Source organism: Chelonus insularis, unplaced genomic scaffold (assembly GCF_013357705.1).
Source record: "Chelonus insularis isolate UGA/USDA-ARS -01 unplaced genomic scaffold, ASM1335770v1 contig_131_pilon, whole genome shotgun sequence".
Classification (NCBI taxonomy): Eukaryota; Metazoa; Arthropoda; class Insecta; order Hymenoptera; family Braconidae; genus Chelonus; species Chelonus insularis.
In genome coordinates, this window is record NW_023276372.1 from 2,082,918 (window position 1) to 2,102,345 (window position 19,428).

The window sequence follows — 19,428 nt, forward strand, 5'->3', positions numbered from 1 at the left end:
TTGCGCTGATTCCCGTGGTCTTTTTCGCCATAGAGACAACAGCTGAGGTGGACCAACGGGATGAAGAGACGAGAGATTGGCAAATTCTATATCAATTATCTAACCTAACCTGAGTGTTCTGTCTTTCCTTTCGTTTCTGAGACACAACGCGACAAGGCAATTGGAGCTCTTGCGAATGACACGTTCTTTGGATACATCACTGCTTTTTTTTTTATTCTTCACTCACTTATTGAGACGACAAAGTATGTACTTGTACCTTGAATGCTGATATATTTATGCAAGACTTTATAAGTAGGTCTTCGAATCAACAAACACTTGCTAACTACTTTCATGTACAAAATTACTACATTATTTTTATCTGTGTTTTTTATTGTGAAAATGAGCTATTTGTGTGAAATGAAAATTAGTGTTTTTGAAATAAGGTGACATGTTTGGCTAAATTAATATATAATCAACAAGTTCATCTTATTGGCTAATTGAAAATGTAGCAATTAAATCTGCAAGAATTGGAGGTTAGGAAGATTGCAGCTGACAGAAAATTATTTTAATAAAATGGAGATTAATCCTTTGAGTATTATTCTTGTGAAAAGTGACAGTAAGGGTGACAGAATGTTGTTCAGGTATCCACATACCACTAATTACAAAAGAGATTCAAGTCAATGTACAAAAAGGAAAAATCCTTACTCTTTGATTATCGCTAAAGACTCTTTGCAGGTTATTTTTTATTGGAATCTTTGATGAAATTTAAGGCAGAGGGATATTTAATTATGTTAAATAATTCAATTTTCGTTTTCAGTCACTACCATGTCCAACATCAAATATTACTAATGGAAACCTCACTGGATTACCCGACGAAGTTCTGTCAACTCTATTTGCTGTCAAGCCAGAGCTTTGTGAAATGAAATTTGAATTAAAAGTAAATAATGTGAGGTTTGTTGGTCACCCAACTCTATTGTCATCTAGGGGAAAGGAAGTTAATTCATCAATGTTATTCAATGTTGTGTTTGCACTACAAGCACAAGCTGATCAGTCAGTTGTCAAGTGTTACTATGACCTCAGTAAAAGGTCAGTGTTAAAGTAATTTACAATTCAAAATAATAGAAATGACGATCAGACGATAATGAAAACAGTAATGAATTTTCATTCATTGCTTACAGACTGGGAATAGCTTTGAGACATGAAGAAAAACGATGTGGATTTTTGTCCGAGGAAATTAAAATGATGGTCTCTACTCATGATGAAATTGCCACTAGGTATGTAATTAAATTGCCAACAATCCGATTAGATTTAAACTCGTTAACATTAATTATGCAATTAACTCATGGCTTAATCCGTACAGAAGACGTCTGTATGCCATTAATATCTCATTAATTTTATGTCCTCATTCTCCCGTGAATTTATAATTGAACTCATCAATTTCTTACTTGTTCGTCCGTTGGAAAAGTAACACATTTATGAGGTCAAATTATCAACCAATGTGATATGAATTATAAGAGTCCATAAATTTCCCTACACTTTTTTTCAAGTAATACTTACTCATAATCATGGTACGATGACTGATGGATTTAATTTTTTAGGTCCGAGGAAGAAAGTGATAATGAAGAGTCACCGTATGAATTAATATTAAAGAAAAGCACATTAGCAAAAGACCTTAAAACAGCATTTGATAGTTTATGTAATACTGGAATAGTTAATTTATTAATCAACAAATGGATATTAGTTAGTTTTTGTTTACCACAAAAAGTACATCAATTTCATAAGAAAGGTTTTATAATGAATCCTGATGCAATTGATAGGTACAATTGAACACATAAGATTATTATTTAAATATTTTTTTCAATAAAAGCTAATAAAAGTGATGTAACTCATAAATTAGGGGTTAAAAGAATTAAATTGTTTGTTTCAGATGCTTAAACAGTTTAAGGCCATACCACGGTCTACTTTTGTTAATTGAGCCGATAGATCTACTAGATTCGTTGCCAACTGATGCATCGCCAGCTCTAAGACGTTTGATTCAAATGTACAATCCGTTAAAGAGTCTCCAAACTTTAGCAGCAGATTCAGATTTATCTTTAGCCCAAGTTTTTCAATTAACTGGTCATTTAGTTTACTGGGCTAAAGCAACTATTATTTATCCTCTCTGTGAGAATAATGTCTATGTTATTTCCCCAGACGCAATGATTTCTAGTCAATTAATGGAATCTTTTTCGGACCAATTTCCTGGACTCAATTTATTACAAGTACGTTTCAATTCATTGAGTTATTTGCTTTAATTAATTATGATACAGTTATTACAGTATTTTCGATTTTCAATGTATATTTTTTAAATCAAAAAATAATTAAGTTTAATTTTTAATTATAAGACCTTTTTACATTTAAATGAACATTATACAATTGTAATTGAAATAAAAAAAATTATACTATCCTGGATGAATTCTAGGTCATTAGTGAATTTTCACTTCCAACTTCAATCAGCCACAAATTAAATCCTCTAAGCCAACCGCAACAGCAGCAGCAATTAGTAAAAATAATTATCTGGATGTTAAAAAATCATTTATTACTGCAACTACATACATATGTTCAGTATATGCCCACTGATCACGGTCGGCATCCAATGGTAAGAGATAACATCATCATGATACAGCTCTATTCTATTATTTTACAATCCTACAATTCTAATATCCCGTCTCATAAAAGAACTGACCTTTAGTTAAATACCTTTTTTTAGGAGACCATAAGTCAAGATGGGTCTAGTCCAACTGGAGCTACTGAGAATGACAACAGCTGGAGTCTAAACAATACCCCTAAGGGAACACCAAGTGAGACTGTTAGGATCGATAGATCAGTTCCGATACCAAAAGAAGATGAAATCTTCGAATACCGACCTGAAAATTTCTCTATTCCCTCTGATGACATTATGTTACTTGATAAACTTTGTAGACTCGGATATTTTGACGGTCGACATCATCTAGAAGAAATAATGTACCTAGAAAACATTCGACGATCCCAACTTCTTCAAATTCTAGATAAATTTCGGGATATTCTCATCACGTCTGAACACGAAGATCCAGCTATTGCATTATTTTACTCACAGCATGGGTTTTCATGAATTGAAGATACATTTTATATATTTTTTTAATAAAAATACTTATCAATTCTCTCGAATAAAAAACTATTGGATAAATAAAAGTACAATGTACTCAGAAAATATCTTTTGTACATTTGAAAGAAAGAATTTGTTAATAAATAAAATCTAATAATCAAAATACCTTCTTGTTTCTTAGAATCGAATTGCGATATTGAATAGAAAAAATCATGCTTCTATTTATTTATTACACTGGATAATTACAACAATAGAATGAATATTTTCCAAAAAAAAGTAACGATTGTATTGTTTATTACATTTATAAACAATATTTAAAGTTTATTTACTTATTTTTACGTTAAAATTAAAAAATACGGCAAACTACGTCTGATTTTCTACGCCTTTCTATACAATCTTATACGAATTAATCGGAGTCAAAACGTTCAAAAATTTTCTTTTTTATTCGGAAAACATCAGAAGCAAAGAGGTATTCGATCGAAAAGTATAAAAATGAGTAGGTATCCGGTGGAACAACTCTTTTTTACCGGCTGATTAAAGAATTTAGTTCAAACTTTATTTCAGAGATGGCGCTAGGTGTATAATTTTAAAAATTTATCGTAGGCTGCCATCTCTGAAATAAAGTTTGAACTAAATTCTTTAATCAGCCGGTAAAAAAGAGTTGTTCCACCGGATACCTACTCATTTTTATACTTTTCGATCGAATACCTCTTTGCTTCTGATGTTTTCCGAATAAAAAAGAAAATTTTTGAACGTTTTGACTCCGATTAATTCGTATAAGATTGTATAGAAAGGCGTAGAAAATCAGACGTAGTTTGCCGTATTTTTTAATTTTAACGTAAAAATAAGTAAATAAACTTTAAATATTGTTTATAAATATAATAAACAATACAATAGTTACTTTTTTTTGGAAAATATTCATTCTATTGTTGTAATTATCCAGTGTAATAAATAAATAGAAAAGATTTAATTTTTTAATCATAGTTATTATTATCGTTAATATCCATATAATTATCAATAACTACAGCAAAACACAAAACAAAAATGTGATATCTGTACATCGTCCTTATGTAATTAACATAAACATTTTTCTGCATATCAGTAGCCTAAGAATAGGACGAAATTAAATCATAATATTCACAGATATTATACAACTTAGATAAGGTAAAGGACTAGCCCACACACTGCCTTTTTTAATTATCAAAGAGTAATGTGATTGAAATGAAAAAATAATTTTTTAATGTTTAATTGTTGAATTACAGTTTTTAGCAATTAATTAATTTAATTAATTGTATTAAAGTAAAATTATTAAAAAATAAATTGTGAATATATTTGAGCAGTGTGTGTGCGCCCTTTCACCAGATATCCTTATTTATTTAACTGTAATATATGTATTTTTTTGTTTCTTTTATTTATTTTAATCGATCATTCATTTACTTCTATATACTGTACATATGAACAACGCATCATTTACACTGTACACGCACACGCTCTCTGAGTATCTTTGCTGCCTTATCTTAAATATTTTTTTTTTTTTTTTTTTACTTTTTAAGGATGGGCAGGATATTTATGACCATTTAATTGTCAATTACACTTACCACTTTTTATACAACTTAATTATTTCTTTTTAAATATTATAGGAATTCATCTTCCTAAATACAAGTTTTTTTTTTTTTTTTGAATAATAATAGCTTATTTAACTACTAAGACATGAGCGCGTTATTTATTTATTATTAATTATATTCAATAAACCTTTTCGTATTTTATTTAATATTTAAATTTAAATATTGTCAATCTAAAACTCCGACAATATTATTCATTTTTATGTGAAAATTTATTCCTTTTTTAATATCATTCATAATCCAAATACGAATATTATGAATATTTATATGGACTCAAAAACACTTCATGCATCAATCAATTATTAATTATGTATGTTAATAAATTTTTTTTATTCAAATTTAATTTTAAAGTAGCAATAATTGCTGTTATAAAAAAGTGTATTGTTCTGTATAGTCTGGAGAATAATTTTGTAATGATGTATTTTACGCACTCAAGTCTGTGTTCATTTTCTTTACATAATAAATCTTTTTTTTTTTCTAGCTTGAAAGCTACCATTGTTGAATGTCAACAAATTAGTTAAAAAGTTATTACACTCCGCCCATACCTCATCGTAAATTGAATCATTTTTTCATCAATTTAATTAACTGGTACTCTCTAAAGACATGCGCCCTATGCGCAAAAGCAATATTGTTAATATATAATGTAATAACTGATTCTTTTATATTCGATTTTTTGTTTTATCTCTGGTAAAACTTGTTTAACAATTTTTCATTATTTTGTTTTGTTATTTTAGGGCTTTGTGTTACACAGTGTTACTTTTAATGTAAATTTTTGTGTTTCTATTATACAACACCGCATTATTTCAGATATTATATGATGCTAGGAGCGTTCATGACGCGTTGTTGATGATTTTTTAATCTCTTTTGTCAGAAAGATATTTTGCATAAATTTAAAGAGGGGTAAAGTGAATATAGGGCAGCACTAATGGTCATTTGAGATCGGTCATACATGAAAAATAGTATGACATGGTATTTTAAATTTAAATAAGAGCCCTTTTAGTTTGTTTTAAACGTGCAAATCGATACATAATTAGCTATAGCTTGAATAATAACTTTAGTAATAATCGACTGCAGCAGTAGTAGAGTAGAATAGTTAGCTGATAGTAATATTAGAATAGTATAGTGATAAGAAGTAATAATTGTAGCATAGTAATGATAGGACATAGTGTTAAATTCGCAGCATAGCGTTAGGCGATAATCATGAACGAAAATTTCATGAATAATAATAAGAATAAGAATAATAATAACTACAATAATAATAGTAATGATACAATAATAATAATAATAAAGAATTTAGAATTATTATAATTAATATTATAAATTTTTCATAATGTACATATCGATATTCTAAGCATAATATAATAATAATAATAATAATAATAATAATAATAATAATAATAATAGTAATTTTATAATAATTTTATAATAATAATCCATAATAACTAATATAATTATAATAATCATTATAATTGCAATATAGTACATCCTGCTAAAAGACTTTTATGATACACTAAAGATAAACACTACATTGGTAGAGTTTTCGCTCAATTATTTTTTTCTTCATTATAACGTCTACATGAATTTATAACTTTTATCTTTCACTTTCTAATTCGACAGGAGCAGCAGCAGCGGCTTCGGCGGCGGCAGCAACTATTGTTACAGTTATATAATACAATGGTTTCATATTTATATAGAGTAATATTATACAAAAACACATCACATATCGCACGGACCATTTTAACGGCCACATTTATGTTTTTTTTTTATGCAGATATCGTTAAATAATTAAAATCACAGTAGTTATGCCCTCGCTGGCTCCCTTAAATTTATACAACATTAACGTCTAAGCCTTAAAAAGTAACTCGTTTATAGATTGGTTATTTTATTCTGTTTTCTTATTATTTATTTTATTTTACTCATTAATTATTTATTTTCTTTCTTTATGAATCAGATTATTCAATGTTATCCGCAACCAAAGTGCAAGGAAGGTATATATTTTTTATCGTGTGTAAAGAAACAAGTGCGGATAACTTATAAAGACTCTTTTTGTCTTATAAAATCATATTTAGTTATTCAATGGTTAATAAAATCCTGGTAGGAGGGGGATGTGTCTGACCAGCTTGTCGGAGAGACCAAGAGTGAAGTCGGTCGTTCCCACAAACATGATCAGTGATAGACTGTTTGGTCAATGAAGACCCTCCAGACCATTGGAACCTTCCAATTTCGGCACCAAAAGAGTGCAGAGGAATGCAAGGATTTTTTTTTTACATTTTTATACCTTACTTTTACCTTGCTAACCTCCCCTCTATCACAACCCCGTCCCCCTTTAGGGTTACAATCAATCAAGTAAGCCTTTGGCCAGTTATCCTTCCTATTGTCAAGGTAATCTTGTAGGAAGTAATTTATTTTTTGTCATTAAATTATTATTTTTATCAATAAATTTCTTTTCTTCAGGTTCCAAGTGTTGATTTTCTTTAAAGTCTGAAGTTCATCCTTGTGGTTACGGGACGCTGAGGCTTCATGCCTCGTTGCGATATATACCCGCTTGGCGTGAAGGAAGAGACGACAGAAAGAAATGATACAAAAAATGCAGAGATTGATCACAATCTGGTCAACTTGTCGATCTCAAACAGTAGCGATGACGATGACTAAATGAGCAATCTCCGCCACTCTGTGTAGTAAATCTGGTGCTATCCTAGCAAGGCTTTCGTTGGCAAAGTCACACGATGGGAATATGTGTACTACATATGCAGGCTGGAAATAAATTACTCATGAAATCACCATTTCTAATTCATGTTTATAACTACAAAACTTTTTGAAATATATCGTTCAATTAATTACAAATGTTACCTGTTGTGAACCTGGTGCTGCAATATTAACGATTCCAGCAGCTTGCTTTTGTTGAAGATAAGTTATAAAACCTGTCTGTAAATTTTTACTCTGTTGAAGAACATCCATATGATCTCGTCCACAAGGTAGCGCCAATAGCATACAATGTTCATTATCAGTCTAAAAAGATAAAAATTAATTAGATAATTTTTATAAAAATTATAAAAATAAAATGAAATATTTTCTATTTACATACCTGCATTTTTCTTGCTACTCCATCAACTTGAGTTTGTTCAAGCCTCATTCTCTGAGCAATTCTCAACGGTGGTGTTGATCCATCGCTGTTACATGGAAGACTATCCTGAGCTACATTAGGATTTCCAAATACAAAATGCATTTGAACAGCAGCTTGATCATTTTTAAGAGCCAATAACCCTTGCCACATGACGGGGTATCGTTGTAAGAGCATAAGAAGAGAATCTGCTTGTGGAGGAACTTGAGAGGCATGAGGTGGAGTTGCCACTTGATGTTTTCTGTGTCGATCTGGAGTAAGTGCACGGTCTGTTGGTGCTTCACTAGCAGCCATAGGATATTGAGAACGAATGTGTGCAGGTGGAGGATCATAATAACCACCTCGAGCACCTGTAGGACCGCCAGCAAGAGCTGGATTTGTCGCATTATATTGTGGCGGAGGTGGAAGCCGTTGACTACCATGAAGCATATAAACTTGTGCGATTTGTGGGCTGTCTGTTGTTCGATCATGAGGAGTTCTAGTGGCTCTTATCAGCTCCAGAGGTGGACTATGGCTTTCTTCACCACCCGCTTCCATCTTTGGATCTAATGGAAGATGAGGAGATCGTGCATCAGGCACATGATACGCGATTCGAGGAGCTGTCAATGCTTCCTGTTGAGCTCTGAGATATTGTTGGAATTGCAATGGATGTATATAATGGGGTGGTAGTTCAGCAGCCCTTGAAAGTCCTCCATAATGATTGACAACGTCACCCTAGAGAAAAAAAAATCGATGAATAAAATTAATTGAAAGTAGAAATAAAATTAATCAATAAACGAACAAGAATAATAATAATAATATATAATATTGTAAGGAGATAATGATTGAGTTTTTATTGATTTTTGGTAGAATGAAAAAGCTGTAAGTACCTGAGAAGCATTAGCATGATGATGAGCAGGTGGGGGCAGTGGAGGGCTCTGAGTTCGATGTGGAGGAACGAGCCCGTATTGACCTCCTGGTGATGGAGCTGCGCCTGGAGGTCCATGCTAACCAATACCAAGCACAGTTAGTTAGTTTATGTAAATGCTTTTAGTTTTTAATTACAACACATCAGCAATTTAATTTAAATAACAATTCAATGAAATTAGCATTAAATATCCATTTAACAAGCATTGTTCACGGAATTGTTTTTAACCGTTAATTTAAATAGATGCCCTTCTATTTTTTGAGAGTAATTGTAATTACTATAACGATTATTTAACATTAAAAAAAATTGTTTGATTTATTACTGTAAATTAATTTTTTTTCAATACCTATTTTATAAAGTTTTTAATAATTTAGTAATACATAAAAAAATAATCTTACCAGTGCTGCTTCAAAGGGAGGAACTGGAACTCCTCGTCCTGGGCTTGCAGTTGGCACCATAATACATCCAGACATTGAAACCTCAACTTTAGGTGGTTCCATTCCAGCCATCTGAGATTTAAGTACTGCAGAACGTGAGCAACTCGCTGCAGAAATAACAGGCTTGGATCCAATGATATGTGATTCAGTGGGAGGACTAGAAACTCCTCCACTGACAATTGTGGGAACTAAGGCTTGCAATAAATGAGCTTTTGGATTGGGTAAATGAGGCTGACCATTGATACCCTTTAAACTTGTTGCTTGAGAAACTGGATTGTGGATTCTTGGGACCGGAGTTGTCGCTACATTACTTGGATGAACGTTAATCCCTATTTTCTGTGGCATGTTAACGATCGTAGGCGGTTGTTGTTGCTGCTGCTGTTGTTGTTGTTGTTGTTTAGCAGCTTGAAGAAGATGTTGCTTAGGATTTGGTGGAATGTTTGAACTGTTTAGTACTGGTGACATTGGCTGGCCAGGCTTTCCATTAGCAGCAGCTGCGGCAACAACAGAACTGCTTACTGGAGGTATTTGTTGCTGCTTTGCTCTTGGACTTAAACTCGGAGAAACTACTCTACCAGGTGGAATTTGTAAACGTAGTCCTTGATGTGCTTGATTGGGCTGTTTAATAATATTCAAAACTGTTGGTTGGCTTGGCATAGACATCATGGGCTTGTTTACAACAATTTGTTGAGCAACAGGAGTGCTGGCAAGTTTACTTGGATTTAATACATGAGCTTTCAAACTAGTTGGCTTAGATTGTACTGTGGACACAGGTGTTTGAGTAACGACAAGATTCGTAGCAGTAGTAACTATTGTTGATGTTGTTGAAGTTATTGTCGGCTGAATGACTACGGAAGACACTGGAGGCGCAGCTGGGGGTTGTGGTTTCGTAATAACACTCGGCTGAGACGTTATTGATTGATTCTTTGATGGTTGACTCAAGTCTGCAGGCTCCATACTTGGCTCTGCAACTTCTGTTGATGGCGGTGGTGGTAGTGATTGTGGTTGTATTGGTTGTGGCGGTTTAACTTCTTCAGAAACAGGTCTTGGATGCTGAGGATAATTTTCAATTGTATTATTTTCAACTGTAAGTATTCTGGTTTCTACAATAGGCCTTGGAATATTCTGAGTCTGTCCGGATGCTGAAGAGACGGGTATATATTGACCCTCTTCAGATTCTCTCATCGGTATAAGCATTCCAGTAACAGGATCTATAAGAGTCATTGGTTCTAACGCTGAAGATGTTGGTTTTTGAATTGCTTGTGGATGAGTAGTAGGCTTGGGTTCTTCCACCTTTGGAGTTTCATTTGTCTCAGGCTCTTCAGTACTAGATTCTCTTCCAACTGTTACATCTTTACTCTTTTCTTCACCACTATCTTCATTGGTTTCAGAAGTCCTTCTAGTTGTTTTTCTAGCACCTCTAGCTGATTTACGTGGCTCTACTGGATTTATTGGTTGTTGAACTGGTTTAGGTGTTGCATTATTGTGTCTAGTACTTCTTCTAGTAGCATGAGTGCCAGGTAAGAGTCCTTTATTGGCTGCACCCCGTACAACATCTTCAATAACATCATCAACAGTTGTTCTACTACCATCTTTTTCAGCCAATCGCTTAGATTTTCTCGTATTTGCAGCTGGCGACACAAATTCTTCGGCCGAAACTTCTTTAACAGCGGCCACTGGTTGAGTAGATTGAGCATTAGGACCAGTAGCCACAGTTGGTCCAGGTGATTTGATGGTTAAAATAAGTCGTGGACGGCCAGCATTATCTTCTTCACTATCATCATGAAATTCATATACATCCGCCGGGAGTTTATTCTTTTCTTGTTTGTTATTTCGTGCTGTCCTTCCACCTCTTTTACCCGGAGTTGTGGTTCTATTTACTCGCCTGGAAGCCACCCCACCACGACCTCCACGACCCTTCTTTGATCTTGCACGACGAGATCTCGTAGATTCAACTTCACACGTTTCAACCCCTTCATCTTGATCATCATTATTAGAAAAGTCTTTTTTGCTGTCTCCTTCAGCAGACTCATTATCCGGCCAGTCTTCACTTTTACTCGTATCATGATGATCTTCGCTTGTTTCCTCATCTTCATCATAGTTAATCTCTTTACCTGTAAACAGTGCATCGCAAAGAGCATCGACAGTTTTAATGACACTTTCGATATTTACTTCTTTAGCAGACCAGTAATCACTGTCTTCTTTACTATCAGTAGGATCTTCTTTTGAATTATCAATAGCCAGAGGATCAGAACTTGGCTCTTTTACAGACTCTTCAGTTGTATCTTCATCTTCATCGTCGTTTTTTACAGCCACGTCAACATTTTTAACTTCTTCTGGTGTTTCCGTCGTTACTTGAGATTCAGTTTTAACGACAGTCGATTCCGATAAGTTAACAGGAGCTGAAGAAGCTGTAGAATTGTCTGTATTTTCTTCTTCAAACTTCTCTACTTTAACTTTTGATTCGATATTTTCAGATGCTTGTTCTTGCGGTTTAGTTTCGATCTCTGGCGTTTTATGAAGGTCAATAGCTTGAGAGGTTTCTTCTTGCTTTTCTGCATCGAAAGTTTGAGGTGGTTGAGATGATGTAACAACCGGTTTCGATGATGGTGGAGTCGGCAAATCTTCAGTAGGTTCAACTTTAGTTTTTTGATCTCCAAATCTTTCTGGTACATCAGTGGGATTGGCTTCAATCACAGACTGTGTTGTCGATGTAGAAATTGTGGTAGGTATTGAAGTAACACTAGAAGTAGATACTTTAGTGATTGATGATTGGGTAACAGTAGAAACCAGAGGAATATGTGACTTGACGAGTAAAATTCCTTGTGAAATTGGAGTTTGTCGTGATAATTGTCCACTTGGTTGATGTGCTTGGGAGACAATCGGTGATTTTTCATGAGATACTTGAGAAGCTTGTGATACATGTTGGCTTACGACCGGTACAACTGTTTTTATCAATGGCTGATTAGGTGATGAAACAGTTGGAGGTACTAAATTGATATTAGAATGAACAACAGATTTGTGGACAAGATGTTGACCATGAGCAACAATAACAGGACTTGGTGCAGAAGTATGTGAAGGATGAGTTGTAAGAAGATGAACATTTGTTAACTCTTGCTTTTGTTTCGGAGATAACATATCACTTTCTGCAATCGACTGCTGCTTTTGTCGTGGAGATAAAGCAACACTCTCAGTTGTACTTGAAGTTTTGGCAAGAATGGACGTTGATGTGCTGGCACTGATTTCAATTTTTGCTGTCTCAGGAATGAATGTTGGTGGTTGATTGGGCGAAGGAACTTTTGGAGATGTCGAGGCCTTATTAGTTGATTCTGGAATTACAGCCGGAGACAATTTAGGTTCATCTAATCGTTGTGGAGACTCATTAGGGTGAGCTGGAATTAGTGTTTCAATAACAGATTTGCCTTCGAATGCTATTGGATCTCGTGGTTTGCTTGGATCTCTAGGAATTCCAGATACTAGTGAAGGTACAGGCATATACAAACGAGTAGGAATATTTAAACTTAATGGTGGAAGACCTCCTCGAGGATAACTTGGTGCCAAGGCTCGCATTCCAGGTGCATGTTGAATTAATGGTTGTTGACTTGCAGCCGTTGAATAAATATGCTGAGACGATACTTCAGGGCGATGAATCGAGAGTGGAACACTCACAGCTATTCTTGCAGGTGTTGTTGTTGATTTTACCGCGTGAGAAAGATGAGAACTAATTGTAGAGCCTCTGGACCATTGGCCATTAGGCGATAATGGTTGAGAAACACGTGGAGATAATTGTGAAGGTACAAGAGTTGAAACTCGAGATTGAACAAGAGGTGGTACCGTTGTAGGCGTTCCAGATACAGATGAAGACGGTATTGTCGTAACTACTGGCATCCTTGGTGGTGTTTGTCGTAGTGGTGGAGCCATTTGACTTTGTGGTGAGACAGGAAGTCTTTGATAAAGAGGCTGCTGCGCTGAGGTAACAGAAGGTCGTGGACTAGCAGCTGATAATCTTGGTGTTTCATTAATAATAGGTACACTACAAGGGAATGGTTGCTTGTATTGAGGCGTGGGTGAAGATGGAGGAACCGTTAAAGCCTCATGACCTACAAATTTCTCTTGATTGACTTCCGCATCTGTGGCTTCAGTTTGTGGTGCAGTTATGACTGGTTTGTGGTCGTCTGGCCACGAATGCGTGATAATTGAAGTTGGCGGCGGGCTTGGTGGTTTTACAGAAACTGGCGGAGTCATTGAATTTTGTGCTACCTTCTCAGGAACTACTGGTACAGTTTGTTTATTAACTGGAGATTTGTAGAATGAAGGAATATCCGGTGTCTTTGGTGGTTGTGTTAGGTCGAATGAGTCATATGTAGGATCTTCTTCAGTATCAGTGTCAATTTGTAAATCGTGTTCACTTTGAGGAGTATCAGGTTTTAAATCAGCATCAGCTTCCGCCGTAGATGCATTAAGGCTTTCTACAGCTTGTTGCATTTCTTCAACATCTTCTTGAGGTGCTTCTGGTTGTGGACCACTAGCACCGTCAGCTTCCGCTTCTTCTTCGTCACCTTCATACGAAAAGTCTTCTGTAGAAACACCAAAGGTTTCTTCCAGTAAGGCAGCCACCGCATCTTCAGTTTCTTCTTGTGAAATAACAACTCGAGGTTTATCTTCCACTTGTGGCGGAGGTGTAGCGGGTGCTGACACTTCAGGTTCATGATTACCAATACCAGACTGTCGATCACTTTCACGTTCTTCAGGTTCAGATATGCTTTTAATAGCATTTTCATGAATTTTTTCGTCGATATCAATACCAAAACCAGGAATAAATTTATCTTTTTTCTTTTCCAATTTAGTAGAAATTGTATCGACTGGTAAAGGTGCAGAGATAGGTGTTGAATTCTTTGGAATAGGACTGAGCAATGTTTCTCTCGATGGAAGAGTCGGAGAAGCAGTTTTACGAGGTAGAGGACTACTAGCTCGTGGAGGACTAGGATCAGCTCCCAAATACGGCAAGGCTCCACTTTTATCATGATGATGATGGTGGTGGTGATGGTGATGATGATAATCCTTTCTACTACGCTCCTCTTTTGACTTCTTTCGCTTTTTCTTTTTCTCTTTGACCTTTTCTGGCACCGTCGCAGATGTTGATGGTTCAATACTATCATTGTCATCAGTAAACCTGAAGACGTCATGGTCATTGCTCTCTGTACCAGTTGCAGTCTTAGGAGAGACAGGTAATCCAAGAAGTTTAGCTTCAATTTCTCGTCCAGCTTCTGCAAGATCAACACTATTTTCATCTTCAGCTTGATGACGTCGCTTCTTCTCTGTTTTTCTTCTGACTCTTTCTACATCGAGTATAGGAGATCTTGCAACGTCACTATCAGACCCGTAGGCGTTATTTTCTGATGGAAGACTGCCCAGACGATTGAAGAATGCTGTTGGTGGTGCTTCGTCAACATCATCAGATAAAGGACCAAAAATATCCTCCATTCGTTGAGAATCTCTTGCTTCTTGTCTACTAAGTCTCTTTCTTCTCGTCTTGGCTTTATCTTCACTAGTTCTTTCTCTTCGCTTTTCTTTCTTATTCCTCTGCTTTTTCTCAGCTCGCATTCTATCATCAGACGTCTCACTAACTGTCGCTGATGCAACGGTAGTCGAATCATTGACATGATTTGGCCGACACTCAGTAGAACTAGACAATACATTTTTAGTTTTATGTTCATTATTGTCCGAAGATTCAAGTTTAATACTTCCTTCTTCACTAGAAACAGATATTTTTGAACGTTTTTGTTTCTTTTTATGAGACTTCTTCCTCGAATCTCGCTGATGATTATTAACAACAGGATGATTTGATGGGAAAGAAACCACTCGTTCCTCATCGTCTGAAGATCTAGGTTCTTCTTTAACCGGCCTAATGTTATTTATTGATGAAGACACTGTAATATTATGTTTCTCTTCAGTGTCTGCAAAACCAAGATCAACATCACTCTCTAAGAATCTCTCAGTTTTTATCTTGTGTACTTTGTTGTTGAACGATTCCTCTTCCTCACTAGTGTCTGAATGAATTCGTGAGCGTGATCCTTTCCTGGAAAGTGACTTAGTACGAGTAGAGTCTGATTCAGAAGTACCTTCGTCTTCTGTAAGAGCTTTACTGCTCACAGAGTCACCATCCCAGGAAGTACTTTGTTTCTTCTCTTCGCGTCTCGCACGACTTTGTTTTAACTGTGAAAATTTATCTTTTAACTTAACTTGACGCTTTTCTTCTTCAAGTTTTTGCATATTTTTCGTCGATCGAGCTTTTACTTTGTCATACATAGAAATGTAAGCAGGTTCATCGTCAGGAATATCAAATATCGAATGTTTCTTAGGCTCATCACTATCGGTATCAGTATGAGACGGATGTCTCGTTTGCATTTCATGATTTGAAGAATGACCATCATCATTATCACTGTGAAGATTGAGGGGAACATGATGATGGTCACGTTGTGATGATTCCCTATGATGAGAACCTTGATTATTAGGAGGACTTGCATCGGTTCGTTTAGAGAGCTCTATTCTTCCCAGAAAATCTTTATCGAGTTCATGAGATACCCGCGGACTTCGTTCTCTTTCTCTATCCGATCGTTCCAACCGATTTCGTTTTTTCTGTTTGTCTTTTCCACTTGTATTGTCTCGGTTATCTCTATTCTCTCGACTATCACGACTTTCCCTTGATTCACGACTATCTCTACTCTCCCGATTTTCTCGACACTCTTTCAAATCTCGAGGTTCTTTATTTACATCTGTATGAGATTGTGATGCATCTCTGCTCTCTCTACTCTCTTGACTTTGAACTGATGTTGATGAATCTTTACTGTCCCGATTTTCCCTGCTTTCTCGACTAGCTCTGTGTGAATCATTTCTGTGTTTTCGATCTTCTGACCTTCGGTTTTGTTTAGGTCGGTCTTTGCTGTCTCTTCTGTGGTCAGAAATTTTCATTCTTTTACTCTCATCTTCTTGAGGAGTATCTTGAGAGGAACCTCGTCGTTTTAAAGGTACAGGCGCAGGAGAAGCTTGCCCTTGAGTCTGATTTGAAAGATGAAGATGATTTTCCGTAGGTTGTCGTCTTGATTCATCGCGATCGCGTTTTTCTTTATCTTTTTCTTCGCGATCACGTCTTTTGGTGTGTTCAGCCTTTTCTTTCTCTCGCCTCTCTTGATCTTCTCTTTCTCGCCTTTCTCTCTTTTCTTTTTCATGTTTTTCTTTCTCTTTTTCAAGTTTCTCTTTCTCATCTTTTTCTCGCTTCTCTTTCTCTTGCTTTTCACGTTCTTCCTTTTCTTTTCGTCTTTCACGTTCAACTTTTTCTCTCTCCTCCTTCTCTCTTTTCCGTTCTCTATCGATTCTTTCTTTTTCCTCTCGTCTCCTTTCCCGCTCGACTCGTTCGCGTTCTTCTCTTTCTCGTTTCTCTTGTTCTTCTCGTTCTTTTCTAATTCGTTCTTTTTCTTGTTTCTCTCGCTCAAGTCTCATTTCCCGTTCCTTCCTCTCACGCTCTTCTCGTTCTCGTCGTTCTTGCCTTTCTTTTTCTTCCCGTTCTTTTCGTTCTTTTTCAATTCGATCTTTTTCACGTTTCTCTTTTTCTCGAGCTTCATTTTCTTCCCGTTCTTTTCTTTCGCGTTCTCTTTCCTCTTTTTCTTTCCTTTCTTTTTCTTGACGTTCTTTATCGAGCCTCTCTTTTTCACGACGTTCTTCATCTTTTTCTCGTCGTTCTCGTTCCTCTCGCTCTTTTCGTTCTTGTCTATCACGATCCTCTTTATCTCGCCTTTCTTGTCTTTCTCGGTCTTCTTTATCTCTCTTATCACGCTCTTCTCGTTCTTTACGTTCATACCTAGCTTCTTTATTTTCTTTCATTTCTCTGCTATGTTTTTCTGTTTCGCTCGATGACTCAATCGACGTAATAGACTTTTCATCTTTATCATCTCGTTCTTTTCGATTCTTTTCGAGTTCATTATCATCTTTTTTCGTTTTCCTAGAGTTCTCTTTTCCCCTGTTATGCCTTGGATCTCGACTATCGCGACTATCTTTACTGCTACCTTCCTTTCTTTGTTTTATTCGAGTTGAATCAACTAAAGGGGTTGTTATTGTAGATGATAATATGGAAGAAGTTGAAGTTATGGATGCTGAAGACGTAGATGATTGATGATGACTACTACTTGATGTAGCAATAGTCGTAGTTGCAGTAGTAATAGAAGTTATTGTACTAATTAATGCTATGCTAGAAGTTGATGTTGAAGATGTAACTGCACTAGCTATCGAGGTAGATCCAATATTGGTTGTTCTTGCAGTAGAGGCAGCAAGAGCTTGAGCAGAATTGCTATTAAGATTACTTGCTGATGCCAAACTACTGTTAAAGCTGTTGATACTCGCTGCTGTACCGCTACCTAGCCCAATTGGTAAAGATACCGGAGGTAACTCTGGACTGGCAGTCTTGATTGATGTTCCAGGAGTAATTGGAGTCGCAGGCGTTGGATGTACACAGTTATGTACAGCTGTTCGTGGATCAGTCTTGAGCGAGGGCGAAACAAGAGTCGTTGTTGCTGCTGTTGCTACTGTCGTTAAGATTGATGAAGAAACCATGTTTCCTGTACTAGATGTAGTATTGTTGGACTGTTGTACCGGTGGATGACTAGGGAACGGATACTGCAAACCAACTTTACTACTACAGGCCCCACTACTGCCTAAGTTAGATGATAAGCTCGAAGAACCCACACCAGTTACTCCAGTAAATTCTTTGGGTTCATATTTCTCGCTAAAATTTTCAAGTCTTTTAGAATCTTCGTCAAATACACTCTTTTTTGCCAACACCGATTGAGCGATGTCTGAAGGTTGAAGTTGATTGACGTCAAGATCAAGAAGTCTATGACGCAGCCTAAACTTTTCCGATGCTGAAGCATCAAGCCTTGCTAATGTATCACCGCCTGCAGCACTTAAAGCTCGTGAGCCTGACCATTTTTCGTACCTTTCATCAAGAGAACGTATCTTCTCGGCAAAACTTGGAGATTGTGGTGCTATTTCACTGTCTGAGCTCGTTGGACTCGGACTTGAATGTCTTGGAGGTGGAGATGCTGGTGGTTGAGGGACTGGACTAGGAACTGATGATAAATTAGATGCACCTGGCGGACTCATGACCTTTGATAATCCTGAACTGCTCGATTTCGTGCAGCTAGTATTATTATTGTTAATAGTATTGTTACTAATAGTGTTAATATTATTGTTGTTACTATTATTACTACTACTACTGCTATTGTTGTTATTGTTGTTGTTGCTATTACTCGTGTTGTTATTATTCATCATTTGTGCAGCAAACCTAGGAAGAGGCAATGAGAGTGGACCCTCTTGACTTCTCTCTCTAAACCTCCTAGGCTCACTTGGAATGATATTCTCTGGTCGTTCATCTACAAGAGGCGTACCAGGCCTAGAGCCATCATGATGTTCATGATGTCTACTTGAAGTATCTCTTCTTCTTTTACAAGGTCCAGGCCCCCGTCCTTCACAACTTCCTCTTCGTGTGCTATGATGTACAAGTATTTTACTATCACTAACTCTTCTCACATCCATTCCTTTTCTTCCAGAGTGTGAGGTTACAAGAAGTGATGCTATTTCAGGTTCATCATCCTCGCAAAGTATTGACGACGATGACTCGAGCTTTGGTCGTTTCTTAGGCGCAAAACCCTCATCACCACTACTATGACATTCTTCTAATTGTTCAAGCAAATGCACTCTTTCTTTTTGTAGATGTCGTATATCTGGTGGTGGGTGTAACATTGACGATGGAGGAGGTTCAACACTAGTAACAACACTTTGAACCACATGACGTCGAGGAGGAGGTAATAAATCGTCGTCATTAAGTTTACTGTCTCCTAAAACACTACTTTCGTAATCGTCATGACTTGCACCACTTCCTTGGCTAAATTCATCATAACTCCTGAATCTTCTCGGCGCAGGATCAGGGTAATCACCATCATAATACGGATCCGCTTGATAGGAACGTCTACTAGTCCGTGACATAGCCGTAGGATGAGCAGGACTAGCACCAGGCGTACTTCCACCTCCTGGAGTCCGAGAATAACTCGCTGTCCTTGCTCGAGGTGGTGTTTCATACCTGGTAAACCAGCTCCCTGAATTAGGTACGGTGACAGCAGACTCAAAACTTCGCTCCCTCCTAAAATGAATTTTTAACCATTTTAGAAAAATGTTTGTCAACAAAA

General features: G+C 36.2%; 2 protein-coding genes across 7 annotated transcripts in view; one reads left to right on the top strand and one right to left on the bottom strand.

Annotated features, from left to right (window-relative positions):
* Positions 1-17: 17 nt before the first annotated feature.
* Nprl3 (GATOR complex protein Nprl3) lies at positions 18-3,203 on the top strand. Its single transcript, XM_035095114.1, has 7 exons — positions 18-714; positions 797-1,065; positions 1,158-1,253; positions 1,578-1,796; positions 1,907-2,240; positions 2,441-2,617; positions 2,729-3,203. The coding sequence occupies exons 1-7, from the start codon at positions 553-555 to the stop codon at positions 3,107-3,109; spliced, it is 1,638 nt and encodes a 545-aa protein (XP_034951005.1). The 5' UTR covers positions 18-552; the 3' UTR covers positions 3,110-3,203.
* A 1,939-nt stretch (positions 3,204-5,142) lies between these two features.
* spen (split ends) overlaps positions 5,143-19,428 on the bottom strand; it is a 75,870-nt gene continuing 61,584 nt past the window's right edge. For 5 of the 6 annotated variants that reach the window (XM_035095034.1, XM_035095036.1, XM_035095035.1 and 2 more), the window contains 5 exons: positions 9,152-19,382; positions 8,716-8,832; positions 7,811-8,560; positions 7,576-7,734; positions 5,143-7,479 (listed from right to left, as the gene is read on the bottom strand). In XM_035095034.1, coding sequence (XP_034950925.1) covers positions 7,351-7,479; positions 7,576-7,734; positions 7,811-8,560; positions 8,716-8,832; positions 9,152-19,382 — 11,386 coding nt within the window. In that variant the 3' untranslated portion in view covers positions 5,143-7,350. The remainder of the gene's footprint in view (positions 7,480-7,575; positions 7,735-7,810; positions 8,561-8,715; positions 8,833-9,151; positions 19,383-19,428) is intronic. The other variant, XM_035095037.1, reaches the window with a different exon arrangement.

Excerpts from the sequence above, each read along its gene's own strand:
- Nprl3 (XM_035095114.1), top strand. The coding sequence starts at position 553 with ATGGAGATTAATCCTTTGAGTATTATTCTTGTGAAAAGTGACAGTAAG. Across the intron at positions 715-796 it reads TCGCTAAAGACTCTTTGCAG|TCACTACCATGTCCAACATC; the intron begins GTTATTTTTTAT and ends TTTCGTTTTCAG. Across the intron at positions 1,254-1,577 it reads CATGATGAAATTGCCACTAG|GTCCGAGGAAGAAAGTGATA; the intron begins GTATGTAATTAA and ends TTAATTTTTTAG.